At 49.2% G+C, this 13,159-nt stretch overlaps 1 protein-coding gene across 2 annotated transcripts in view; it reads right to left on the bottom strand.

Moving 5' to 3' along the window:
- Positions 1-311: 311 nt before the first annotated feature.
- Positions 312-13,159, bottom strand: part of SORL1 (sortilin related receptor 1) — a 44,950-nt gene continuing 32,102 nt past the window's right edge. For both annotated transcript variants that reach the window (XM_009638431.2, XM_035893940.1), the window contains exons 31-47: positions 12,637-12,786; positions 12,102-12,230; positions 10,497-10,623; positions 9,779-9,948; positions 9,084-9,196; positions 8,632-8,736; positions 7,570-7,642; positions 6,301-6,383; positions 5,925-6,021; positions 5,146-5,330; positions 4,545-4,664; positions 4,280-4,444; positions 2,617-2,791; positions 1,967-2,073; positions 1,085-1,277; positions 755-967; positions 312-388 (exon numbers count right to left, since the gene is read on the bottom strand). In XM_009638431.2, coding sequence (XP_009636726.1) covers positions 321-388; positions 755-967; positions 1,085-1,277; positions 1,967-2,073; positions 2,617-2,791; positions 4,280-4,444; positions 4,545-4,664; positions 5,146-5,330; positions 5,925-6,021; positions 6,301-6,383; positions 7,570-7,642; positions 8,632-8,736; positions 9,084-9,196; positions 9,779-9,948; positions 10,497-10,623; positions 12,102-12,230; positions 12,637-12,786 — 2,273 coding nt within the window. In that variant the 3' untranslated portion in view covers positions 312-320. The remainder of the gene's footprint in view (positions 389-754; positions 968-1,084; positions 1,278-1,966; positions 2,074-2,616; positions 2,792-4,279; positions 4,445-4,544; positions 4,665-5,145; positions 5,331-5,924; positions 6,022-6,300; positions 6,384-7,569; positions 7,643-8,631; positions 8,737-9,083; positions 9,197-9,778; positions 9,949-10,496; positions 10,624-12,101; positions 12,231-12,636; positions 12,787-13,159) is intronic.

The raw sequence follows: 13,159 nt of genomic DNA, 5'->3' as shown, positions 1-13,159 counted from the left end.
TAAAATAAATTTATTCTTGTCTTAGAAAAATAAAACGAGTAGCCAATTTAGTCAACGGAAAATATCTCACAGACTTAAAAGCATGCCCAGCAAGCATAGCCTTGTAAGACTAAATTAATGTTAAATCAAAGCAATTTGTTACTAAACCAACCTAGTTTGCAATTCACAGTTGATTACTACAAAGTGTATTTTTAAAATTTTTTTTGGCCCATATAAAAATAACATATTGCAACTCAAAGTGCATTTTTAAAATAAACAATCAACTATTTTTATCAAATAAAATATTTACACCATTTGGTTTTTACAGTCAGAAATGCGCTTCATGCGATGACCATGGGAACATCATCTGAAAATCCAGTTATCATTGGGGCTTCGTCATCCTCATCTCCTGAAAAAGAAACCCAGAGTGCTGTTACGCTGCCCTCGGCGTTTCATGGGGCACGACTAAACAGGCTACTGGAGCTGGCCCCAAAACTGCCCTCAAAACCAGTATACTGTGGCCTCGCTCGTGCTCTTACCTGGTCGTTCTATTCAGGTTTTAAGTGATTTGTATTTGAGGGAGTGGTTTAAGTGAAGTTGCAAAAAAAACATTTATCCTGGGCCAGCTTTTTGTGCTCTTAGGACAAGATCAAATCCGTAGAGGTTTTTATGCCAAAGGCGGCCCAAAGCATGATAGAGAAGTTAGGTCTTGCATTGTTTTCACATCCTTAAGGCTGGCCTGAAATGCCATTGCACGAAACCAAGGGCTACGTACCTAAATCATCTCCCGAGGAGAATATGGCCGAGCCCAGGCGGGAGCTGTAGTGGCTGTTTGCAAAGGCAGTGAAGCTGTTCTGCAGCCGCCTGTGCCTCATGTACAGCACCACGAACCCGATCCCGAGGGTCACCAGCAGCAGGAACAGCACCGGCACCACGATGGCAGCGATGTCTGTGGATCTACCGGTTTTTGTTGCGGAGGAGTCTTCACCTACAGATGAGGGAGGGCAAGAAGTGCCATTAGCAAGCGCTAGCACATTTCTTCAGTGAGTCCGTGAGGTTTTCGTTAGCCTTTCTAAGGAGGATGACGAAAATGCCAGGGACTTACCCGTTCCTAGCTCATCGTAGAGAAGCGTGGCTGGCTCGCCACACATCTGCCCGCTGTACAGGCACCTGGCCTGAACGGTGAATGAATAGTTGTGACCTATCTTCAGGTTGGAAACTTTGAAGAAGTTTTCTGTGGTGTTCCCGAGATAAGCAGTGATGTTCATCAAGCTGTCAAACATGTGAATCTCGTAACCCTGAGAGTTATGGAAACAAAGACACAAACCCCAAATCACTCAGCTGCAGAGGTCAGGTTTGCTCCTTCTGACAGGGCTTTGAAACTTGCTTTTCCTCCTGAATCTAGCTTTGATGAAATGCGTTGGGCTATCAGCTGGGAGAGAGCAATGCGGAGCCTCCTCCAGGCACTCGCCAGTGTGCACTGACCTTGGCCAGGTCAGGGAGGAGAGAAGATTTCGGTCTGTCTGGTTCACTCTGTTCTTAGCATCCACCCGAGACCATCCAAAACACAGACTCCAGTAATGACGATGGCATTTTTGGCGTAGTTTGCTAACTGCCCGGGCCCTGACAGAGAACGTGTCACAGATTTTCTATCAAAATCTAAATAAGGACAATTCTCAGGCGCTACCAATGTGCTTCCCGGCACGGCGGGGCAGCGTCCTATTCCCATTCTTTTCACACACATGACAGTTGACCTTTTTCAGGAGGATAATTGTGTTCCTGAAAGGTGACCGATCGGATCTATCTGCTTTAGTGCCTTAGTCATGATAGGAATTGCAGCGAGCTCTGTGTGGGCTCATCAAGGACACTTGGGGGAGCAGAGCCTGCCGCTGCATTTCAAAGAGCCTGTGAATGGAGCCTTGCAGTAACTCTGCTCTAGGTTTTTCTGAAACACTGCCTGTAGGGCGGGAGAGACAGCGCGACTTACCCGGCTTTCATTGAAATTACTTTCCTTTAATGCCAAACTCTTCCAAAAGAGCAGAATATGGTCATTTTCGGTTATAATTTTTAAGGCGTCTGGTGCAGACAGTGGAACTGCAGATGAGCAAAAATGGCAGGAAGGTTAGGTTTTCGAATTGGTGACACTTTTCTTTTGGCTGAGAAACAGCAGTGGGGTCACTTCTGAAACTTAGTATTTTTTAGGGATCAGCCGAATACTCTGCTTAGAAAAGGGCTGTCCTGGAGGAGAGGATGCTGTGGCATGTCATCTGGCAGGAGTTTTCCAGTGGGTTTGTATGGTAGGACCCTAACGGTACTTCATGGTGCCTACACAGCCAAACAGGTGACTTTCCCATCTCCATCTAGGCAGGAGAAGAACGCCCCGGCTATCGTTCGAGAGGCTTCCTCTCTGATGCTGCTGTTCGGGGGTTTAATTGCCTTCCCTGGGAGCTGCAAGGAGGCCTCTCAGAACTGGGCTTTGGCTGGGGGAGAGGACTAAGCGATGCAGAAACACTCCTGCAGCCGCCAACCAGCAGAGGGGTGGGATGGATGGTGTGTGGGACGGGTGCTGGATTCCCTCTAGTGGACAGCGCTGCAAGGACTCGCCCCGGCACCCCCCAGGAGTACTCTTTCCTTTACCTGTGTTGATCTTCATGCTGGATTCTTTGCTCATATTTCCCAGTTGAACAACCACGTGGTATTTGCCTCCTGGTTCAAGTTTCTTAATGGTGTACTCCACCGTGCTGTTCTGGGTTTTCACTTTGTAGATTTTATCTGTTTTTCTTACTAAATCTTTAACTGCGACAGCATATAACTGGAGGGGGAGGAGAGGCACACATAGTGAAAGATCGTACTTTCTAGCAATCTCATACGATGGCAGGACATTAAATGCGGGGACGGGGGGGAGGCAGCACAAAATTTAAATTAAACCATTGTGCTGGTTTTGGCTGGGATGGAGTTAATTTTCTTCCCAGTAGCTGGTATGGGGCTACGGTTTGGATTTACGCTGCACACAGCGCTGATAACCCAGGGATGTTTTAGTCATTGCTGAGCAGGGCTGACACAGAGCCAAGGCCGTTTCTGCTCCTCACCCCACCCCACCAGTGAGCGGCTGGGGGGGCACAAGGAGCTGGGAGGGGACACGGCCGGGACAGCTGACCCCAACTGACCCCAGGGGTACCCCACACCGTATGATGTCAGGCTCAGTATACAAAGCTGGTGAAGAAGAAGGAAGGGGGGGACATGCGGAGCGATGGCGTTTGTCTGCCCAAGTCACTGATACGTGCGATGGAGCCCGGCTGTCCTGGGGATGGCTGAGCACCCGCCTGCCCATGGGAAATAGGGAATGAATCCCTTGGTTTGCTTTGCTTGCGTGTGCAGCTTTTGCTTTCCCTATTAAACTGTCTTTATCTCAACCCACGAGTTTTTTCACTTTTACCCTTCTGATTCTCTCCCCATCCCACCAGGGGGGAGCGAGCAAGCGTTGTGGGGGGGGGGGAGCTCAGTTGCTGGCTGGAGTTAAATCATGACGACCATGCCTGCACTCTGCAGAAAGCCTGGGAAGTAAGATTTCAAGCCTCTTGCTGGACTAGCTGGATGCCTGCCTGAGATCAGTATTTACAGTTACAGAAAATGCAGGTACTGGAACAGATGAGGAAAATCTCAGGTTGTATTTCTTAATGAATCACAAGGACACAACACAAACGCCTGCCCTGTCAAAGTTTCCAGTTTTGCCGGGAAAATATATACCCTTAAACCTTTGCCGTTAAAGTCTCTGGACCAGAATAGGAGCAGAAAGCTTGCTGAGAAAATGACTCGCCTTCAATGGAGCGAGACCTGACTGTATGCCAGCATGCCAGAAAACAGAACCGGGCTTTGTTGGGGCTATGCTGGTGTGGCTGGAGCAGGAGGCAGAGCCGGCAGCCTGGCTGGCCTGATGCCTGTCCTGCTGGTCTGCGGGCTGTGCCCAGGCACCGGCCAGCCCAGACTCCAGGGCAAAGCTGAAGCCCAGAAAGGTGTTTTAGCACATGCCCAAGTTTGCTTTCAGATTCAGTCAGCAACAGATATCCCAGAGCTGACTCTTCTTAAACGCAGTGTGGATGTTATAGGCCTGAGCTAATGGCCAGTAATGTGAAGAGAGGAAATGCAGGTCCCGGAGGTGTCAGCATCTTGAGGGGAACTATTTAGATGGAGGGTAGACCTGATCTCAGACTCAGTTTTCCATCAGCAGCAGGGCGGGGATCTGTCTTTGAGCCAGGGTTTTGTGTGCAAAGGGACGGGAGAAGGCGCTGTGAGATATTACCATGTCCTGGTCGGGCGAATCGTAGGGCGATTCCCACTTAATGACTGCGAACGTCTTTCCGGTGTGCACCGAGTGGAGGTGCCGAGGGGGAAGCCGGTTGTCAGGGATCATCTTCACCACAACGTAGTCAGATGGTGGCCCTTGGTAGGGAGACATCACACGGACCTTGAAGGGATGACAGAGCGGTCAATACTGTGCCTGCACCCTTTGGTACCAAACTACAGCCCGCAGCGTGGGTAGGAGGGAGAACAGCCAAGGAGCCTACCAGGAACAGGTACTGCTCGTCCCGCTGCACGATCACAGTGATGTTGTGGGAGCTCGTGGTGGTGTTGTGAGGGCTTCTGTACAGTTCTAGGAAGGATGTGGCATAGAAGATGCCATAGACCTGTGTGGGAAGAGCACAACAAGGACAGTACAGATGTCAGCAAGGGCCAGAGCTCCCACCCAAACCTTCACTGGCTTTTGCTTCTTAGGAGCATGACACAAAGACCCTTTTTCTTCTGGGCGCTCTCTCCTGCCCAGGTTCAGCTTTAGCCTGCCCACTCACTGCTGCACTCCCCACCCTAAAATCCTGGGCTCAGCTCTGATAAGACAGCAGTCAACTGAAAGACCACTGGAGCATCATGCCATCTGTATTTCAGCCACTTCTTCACTGGATCAGTAGCTGAACAAATAGACAAGGAGGCGGCTTTCCTTGCTTCTGTTTAAGGGGCAGCAGGTCCTTTCCCTCATTTTTTAGCATAACGTTTTCAGGGTCTTGCAATTCAATCCCTACAAATAATCCCATTTTAAGATTTTGCCCTTGTTTTGAGGCCCTGAGCTAGACCCCATCCCCGGCTGGTGAGAAAAGAGAGACGGTGCCTTACGACATTCCTTGGTCCGGTCCAGCTGCACTCCACCGCAGTCTGGTTGATGGCCTTGGCTTTGAGACTTGGCGATGCAGGTCTTGTTCCGCTGGTCACCACGTGTACAAAAGACAGAGGGCTGTCACCCAGCTCTGTCTTAGCCCAAGCAGAAATTTCATAGGGGGTGTGCGCTGTCAGATTTGCCACTGAGCAAGAAGAAAAACATGTGCTATTAGGTGAGGCAAGGTACTGTAACGGCAGGGTGAGAGCACTAGGAATTGGTCAGCGGCATCAAACCATCTTAAGACAAGAGCCTGCCTCTCTTGGGTTGTGTTTTGATTCGTTTTGAGTAACTTCCTTTATACAAAAGCGCCTGAGACTCTGGTATCTAACCTGGCCTGTGGTTTTTCTGTATCAGAATGCCGTCCCATATCTAGATGGTGCACAGCAGTGATTTTTCCAAACCAGACAGTAATCTGATTAATAAGGCCCTGCACCGTATACAAGCCCAAGAAAGTGTTGACCTTTTGCAGAGTAGATAAGGAACCACAAACAAAATCCTGTGTGATGAGAAAAGGCTAGTGCGGCTCTGGGGGATAAATCCCAAATCCACTTTAAACCTCCAAGTCCTAAGAAGAGAGGCCAAGGATTTGCTGGTTTGTCCTCTCAAGATTTATTCTTTCCTAAACAGAAACTACTTGGCCGCAAAAAAAGGGAAAAAAAAAATCCTATAGCCTTCCATAAAACCTCCTGTTTGGTGTTGACTAAAGCAGAACTTTATACTTTGCGCAGAATTTTACCTTTTTGGATGGACTTTTCTCCTTCTATGACCAGAGTCCTTTTTTCCTGCCTGTGCGTATCAAATGTCCAGTAGATGTTCACAACGTAACCGCTGACCTGTCGAGCAGCAAGGGCATGCAACACAAATTATCAGTTCAGCTGTTCTTGCATGCAGTGAAAAGACTCGCTGGTGAAGGTCTTTGCATTGTATTTCCCGTCCTAATTAAGAGAGCTGGGGCGGCTGATGAGTAGTAAGAAGTGATTAGGCATGAAATAACTAGTTTCAAAAAGGAGTTGGAACACTGAAATGGGTGACAGCTTATCCCATCCGGTATTTACCCGAGGCAGGCCGCCTTTTCTTTAAGCTAGTTTCAGAAGTAAAGGTAAAAATGTTACCTTGATATTAGTAGTCATTTTTAGGCTGAAACTTATGGAGTCCTCGCTGTAGCTCTCAATGTGTATGACAGGTGGAGGAATGACTGGAAGGAAAGAAAGGGAGAATTAGCTGTTACTGCAGCACAAAGAAATACAAATACTTATCGAGAGGGGACAGGTAAAATGCAGGCTTTCATTACGACAGTCGTGTCTCAGACCAGGAATCCCCCATCTTCCCAGCCCCAACCTCGCCTATCTCTAAGGCACGCGCCCCTCAAAGAAGGCACTGACATGCCGTATCCCCATCATTTCTCCAGTCAACCATCTAAAAGCTGTCCTGTTTGTGCCTTGCTTGGCACAGGCTGAAAGCAGAGGTCTGGACACGGGTGTTTTACTTCTGAACTCAGTGGGACAAGCTCGTACCACAGTTAACAGCTTCTGGCCTTCAGGGGAGGGTAGGAGCTATCGGTGGGGACAGCTGCCAAACGCTCATGCAAAACCTGACGTGAAAGTTATTACGGGTCTTTCTACCTCTGTTTTTCTAACCATCAGGTACTCGTGTACTCCATATTATCTGAATCCTGCAATTTTCGTAGCATGGTGTTTTCTTTCCTTCCTTTGTCAACATAGCGAGGAGGCACTTGTATCTAACAAATTAGCAGACAATTTTGACATCAGAGTATAGGTTTGGAAGAAAAAACTTGGCATGAATGCAAATTATTTCAAAGGGCTTTTTTTTTAAAAATGGATTGGAGGGAAATGATTTACTGTGTTGTTTGAATTTAACTACTGTAACATTGTGATAGTTCGTGGGAGCCTTAGTGGTCTCTTAGTGGTCTAACTTACATGAGATGCACAAACCAGCATAATCATAACCTGCGAGGGAGAAGAATGAGCAAGCATCCTCTCAGCCAGTGACAGCGAAGGAGTTAGTGGTAGTGCATCTCGCCTACCTGAAGGTAGGGTCTAGCCTACACAAGTCAGAGGGAATCCGTCTGCAGTCCAGGAGAGAGAGGCACTTTCTGGACAGGCTTCTTGCCCACTTCCAGGGCAGTACCTCCATCCTACGTGCCCCAGAGTTCACAGGAAGGGTCAGCAACCCGTTCAGACTTGCCACCGAACTTTGAGGCAGGTCAAGTTAAGTGAAATGGTACAGCAAAGTTGTTAAATAGTGTAAAACACTCGATAGGGAAGAATAAAGAACGAGGAGGTGGTTATATATGCCGATGCTAACGCTTCAGGCTTGTATGCAGCCTTTTTTGCTATGTTGACTGAAACAACAACATTTACCTTTGCCTTTTATGGTGGTTATGGATTTGGAATCGCTCCAATTTCCCACTCCACGACTAGTTACTGCAGCAACCTTTTCAAATAAGAGGGTTAGTTAATATGAACAAGTGCACGCTGCCAACATTGTATAATGCAGAGAATGAGGTTAGAGCAAGGTTAGGGATGTGGCAGAGCTCATGGGAAAAGGACTTTGAAGCAAACAATAGCTTAATTACTTGGCAATAAAATGCTTATTACAGAGATAAAGCAGACTGCTTTAAGTCAATTAAAGGAATCTAAGAGGAGGGAGGTGCATCCTCTTTGCTGATAACCACTCTTCTATGAGATCTTTATGAGGAGTCCATCAAGATAAGGAGCTTTGGACTTTATTGGCCATAGCATAGGTAAGAACCGTGCTGGTGAAGTCCATGCGAGCACTGAATCCAGTTCCAAAGATTTATTTGGGAACAGATTAGTATGGGAAGGAACACCAAAGAAGGAATACCAAGGAAGGAAAGACTCACTCCAACCGAGTGTGAGAATAACATTGATTCATGGGTGGGGAGAGGGGTTTATCCCACCTCCCAGTGAATTCCCCCAGGAACCCATGCTCATTCAGCACAGGGAGGATGGACAATGGCAGCATATACATTTCCCAAGGCCCAGTGAGAAGACTTTCATTTCCTATTCTTATTAGTTCTCTCTATAATTACCCAGCTTCTCCCATGTGCATACGTTCCCCACAGGCACATCTGCTTTTTTTCCCCAGTGATACAATCAGGACCAAATTTATCTCAGGCCCAGATCCGGTACAATTGCAGTGACATTGGAGCGGGCAATTAGTAGTGCAGATTTCATAATGCAGCCTGGCCTTTTGGGAGAAGGAGCAAATCAAGGGCCTTAATTCAGGCCTCGAAACTATATACATTAGCAGCACAAATGCCAAGCCCCCGTTGTGGGTTGACCCTGAAGGGCAGAATTTTAACAACATACTTTTTTAGCAAGTACTTGACTGTGCAGGACTTAGACTAGCTGGTGAAAAGTAAGGAGAGCATGCAGAGGTAGAGCCTTGAAAATACTCACTCTAACTGTGTATAACGTGTTGACCTGTAAGTTCTTGATCTCAGTATAGTTCTTGGTGGTTCTAAGGGACGACCACTCCTTGGATCCAGTCCTGCTGTATTCCACCTAGGAGCACCAAAGCAAGGGATGAGGGCTCCATAGTCAACAATACCGTGGGGTGACAGGTCCCTCTGCGTCAAAATGTCAGCAGAAAGAAGTACAAAAGCGCAGAAAGGGACCCAGAAATGGAATTACAAACTTGAGGGCTGTCTTGCTACCTACAGCCATGCAGCATTTCTCCTCCCAACTGGCCTGATGCTCTCAGCAGATTTCCTCTAAGAAATGTGCTATTTCTGGCCCACCCCCCTGCACCTCTGCAGAGATAGCTGCCTTCAGAAAGGTCAGCAGCCCTCAGCAGCCTTCCCTGTGCCACCACTGATCTGGACTTGGCCCCACCAGGCAGGAGGACTCACGATGAATTCCCGTATGAGGCCATGGGCATTCACGGGGGGACTCCAGCAGCCTGTCACCACGCCCTCAGCTTCTTTTTTCAAGGACAGCTGAAGGTTAAAGGGAGCATCTGGTACTAGGGAGAGAAACAGAGGTGTTAGTGACAGTCCCAGTTGGTATGTCCGAATCACATGGGGAAAAGCAGGGTCTCCCTGAAAGGGTGGGGCAGAGGAGGAATGGCCAAGTGGTCCTAGCTCAGGGGAGACATCTTCCTGCAGTTGTGTCCCGAGACCCCTTCACCCCTCTCTGGAGCAATAAAGCATTTTTTGTGACTGTGGTGAAGCTAGGATTTTGCTAAGCTCTTTGCTTTATTTTGCATCCCTTCCTTAACCTGACCTCTGCTCTGCAGCTGGAAAGATCTTGCTCCTTGCACATGGTACTGAATAGTCCCATGGGCCTCTCACTGCACCTTGAGAAGAGATGAACTCCCCAATGATACAAAACCACTAAGTCATGGGCAAGAAAGAGGGCAGGCTGGTGGCTCAGTGCAGGACTGGCTTAGGCAGGGAAACCACAGCCCTTTTTCCCAGTCCAGCGCAGCTCCCAGGCCTGTGGGAAGACTCCTTTTGTTCGTAACGGGGATAACTCCATGGTGTCTACTTTCTAAGCTGAAGCGGAATGCACCAGGTCACTGATATGACCGTGCAGGTCTGCTTACATCCTTCAGGTGCCCGGAGGGTGATGAAGTCATTGGTGTTGTAGACTCGGCTGAGACATTGCACTTGGACTTTCACCTGATAGGTACAGTCAGGCTTGAGGACTTTCAAAACGCTGTTGGTTTTGTTGCTGTGGGTCTCCAAAATCTTCCAAATGCTTTCACCGACCATCCTGCACGAGAGAGTCAGACCCCTCCAGTCAGGACGGTGTGTGGTAACGAAGGGTGAAACCACCTATCTGTATGTTAAGAGCTTGCTGTTTAGGTTCCTTTTCCACACCACCTGCCTGAAAGGATGCTCTTTTAAAGCCTGAACTAAACATAACCCTGTGACTTATAAGCGCCGTCCCCGGAGGTTTTCTATAACTGCTGTGCTCTAATTTCTTGACTTTGTTCCCATTGTTAATGCTCCCACAAAGACAAGACCCAAGCCGAAAACCACCACCGAATATATCCATATAGTCTGAGTAAACAGTTGCAGAGGAAACAAATACAGCTCTCCACAAATGCCCCCTAATTACAGCTCTTTGGGTCTCCTTTGCAGCCAAGTATTAGAAGATTTTCCAAGCAGAATTAGATTGTACAGCTCTCAGTCTTTCAGGCCTAATTTTGTGTGGTACTTTGCTGTAAACGGGGGCATATCGATACCTGTGCTCGTGCTTCTCCCAGCCTTTACTTGATACGGATAGCAACGGGTCACGCAGTGTAAGGGGCGCTGTACCTGTAATAGACGTTGTAGACACAGGAGGTCGAGGACATTCTTTTTGGCCGAGCCCACGTCAGGGTGACATCGCCGGAGAAATCGGCCGTCCACTGGAGGTTCTGGACTTTGTACACGATTGTGTCATCTAAGCAGGCAACAGGAAAAGTTAGTCTACCAGAGGGAAACAAGCCCTTTGCCAGGAACAGAAACAAGGGTTATGTTCATAGCACAGGCATCGTGTGGAGGTAGAAACAGGAAAATGACTGGAGGGAGTATTTGTATCATCCAAATTAGACGTATAACTTAGGCAGGCGTTATCAGTGGAGAGGAGCACGCTCTTCAGAAGGCAGTTCAGAGCAGGAACATACCCCTGCTGCTCTTAGTTCTCCCCAGAATGTCTTGGTTGTCTTTATGCCGCATCACGCAAGCATCCCCTTTCCCCCAAGGGAAGATAAAGTGTGGCTGTTGACGAAATACTCTTTCAGCATCATTTTGGAAGTGTATGAGTGCAAACTGGTCAGTGCAAGCTAAGTCACTCTTCTACTCATGTGATGAATCTGTGCTGTCACTGTAAGCCATCCAGGGCTTTTCTTTGCGTGGTTTTCCTCCTCACATTTTGCGTTCAGCAGAAGGACCCAAGTGAAGGCTGGTAATTAAGGCAGGAGCCTGGGGATTGCCTTGACACGAGCTCTGCGGCTGAATTGCCGCCTGACCTTGGGAGAGGCGGTCAGAGGATAACAGCTCTGTGAAATCCAGGGCCGGCAGTGGTGGGGACCAGAGGTGCTTATCTGAAACGGCCCAAATCCAATGCCCTGATCCCACTCGGCCATTCCCTGCTCTCTCCCTCCGGGGACTGTGTGTTGGAGTGCACATCCAAGCGCCGTGGCCTGGCCCTACTCGGGTGCTTGGTTTCATTCCCAGTGCTGTACAGAAACCAAACGGAGCGGAGCCAAACTGCTGCTGCTTCGCTTTCCCCAACCAACTGGAAATGAAACCCAGCAGGCACATGGGTCTGCAGACTGGCACGGCAAGACAAGCAAGGGAAAAGAGATAGTTTCTCCTTGGCATAGGAGCTGAGCCGTGAATCTCCACAGCTCCTTCCCCTCCCCTGAACCTACCAGCCTCTCCCAGTCAATATTTAATTACAGAACTAAAACCTGATTGATGCTCAAACCCCCAAGCAGTTCAGTTGGAAAGCAGCTGAATCTCACGGCTGGCCAGAGACAGCAATTGATCACTGTTATCTGCCTCCGCGGGGCCACCGAAGGCCAGGGTGGGAGGACCAGTGATGGTGGTGGGGCATGTGCCACGGCTCTCAGGGTCACCTTGCAAAGGAGGACAGAGCCAGAGCCTATTGCTTCACCCATGGGCCATGTAAAATAGACAGCTTTGTTCTTACCCGTCCTAGAGTTGTTTTTCTGTATCTGAGGCTGCTGGAAGACAAACCGTTAGTGCAGAAGCTGACTGGAAAGTTTGTCCCAGCTGGTTATAAATGGGTGAGGATGTAATCCGAACAACAAATATATCTAGGATGTTGTGAGTGAAAGGTTGCGTATCCAGGAGAGCACCTCTGCGTGCTAACACGGAGCAGGGCATGAGAAATGGCAGGGGGCTGCTGCTTACCGGTACAGTTCCTTTCATCACTGCTGTCTGAGCAATCCAGATACCCATCACACCGCTCTGTCACCAAAATGCAGGCCTCTCCATCCTCGCATTTATAACCGTTAGGGCACGACAGGGTGCTGTGAGTAGCTGAAAGAGGCAGAAAGGTTGCAGGACTCAAGGCAGGGAAGTTCCCTCGCCAGCACGGGGCTGTTGGCAGCGCCAGTGCCAGTTCAAAAGCAGGCATGGCACTGGGGTGGCTGCGTGTCGGGGATGGAGCCCAGGCAGAGTGTGTCAGCCATAGGGCTATCTCGTTCTGGCTGCATTTTCTGGCATGGTCACACGTGATGGCATCAGAAGAACCTGGAGCTTATCCCACTGAAAACAACAGCTGGACTTCTAATAGGAAGGGCACTGCTTGTTTGGCCTTTTTTCCCCTTTTTTACTGTAATTCTGCATTTACTGCATGGATTCCACCAGCAATAAAACTCCTCAGTGGCTCCTCCATCCTCACAAAGAGTTTCCCAAGGGAAAGTGCCAGGCGAGACGCACTTACGGCAGTTCCTCTCGTCCGTGCCGTCCTGGCAGTCCCGCAGGCCGTCGCACCGCTTCCAGTTGGGGATGCACTTGTGCAGCTGCTGGCACTCAAACTCAAACCTGCTGCAGCGTCCCGGGAGCGCCGGGGGGGTGGCCGTCACCTTGGGTCCTGCAGACAGCAAGGAGTGAGGAAAGGATTCTATGAAACCACCCCAAAGCACGGCCAGGCTGCTGCTGCCACCAGGAGGGACCAAAACCTGTCCCCAGGTCCCGACTCCACTAGATGGCAATCTCTTCCCATCTAGCAGGTAAATGGCTTCTGCTGGGATGATGCCTCAGCCATCCTCTCTCCTGACTGCAGAGGGCTGGAGAAGCAACCAGCTTGCAGGGGATGTCCTGCACCAGCTCTGAGCTGGGCAGGTCCTGGGCAAGGACCACAGTGAGGGAAAAACCCTCTTTTACCCTCAGCGTTAGGTGTGAGCTGGAAACCCACCCAGCAGCCCCTATGAAGCCTGAGATGTGATGGCATTTGCGCAGGGACC

Source organism: Egretta garzetta, unplaced genomic scaffold (assembly GCF_000687185.1).
Source record: "Egretta garzetta isolate BGI_Z169 unplaced genomic scaffold, ASM68718v1 scaffold365, whole genome shotgun sequence".
NCBI classification, from domain to species: Eukaryota; Metazoa; Chordata; class Aves; order Pelecaniformes; family Ardeidae; genus Egretta; species Egretta garzetta.
This window is presented reverse-complemented; position numbering and strand designations above follow the sequence as displayed.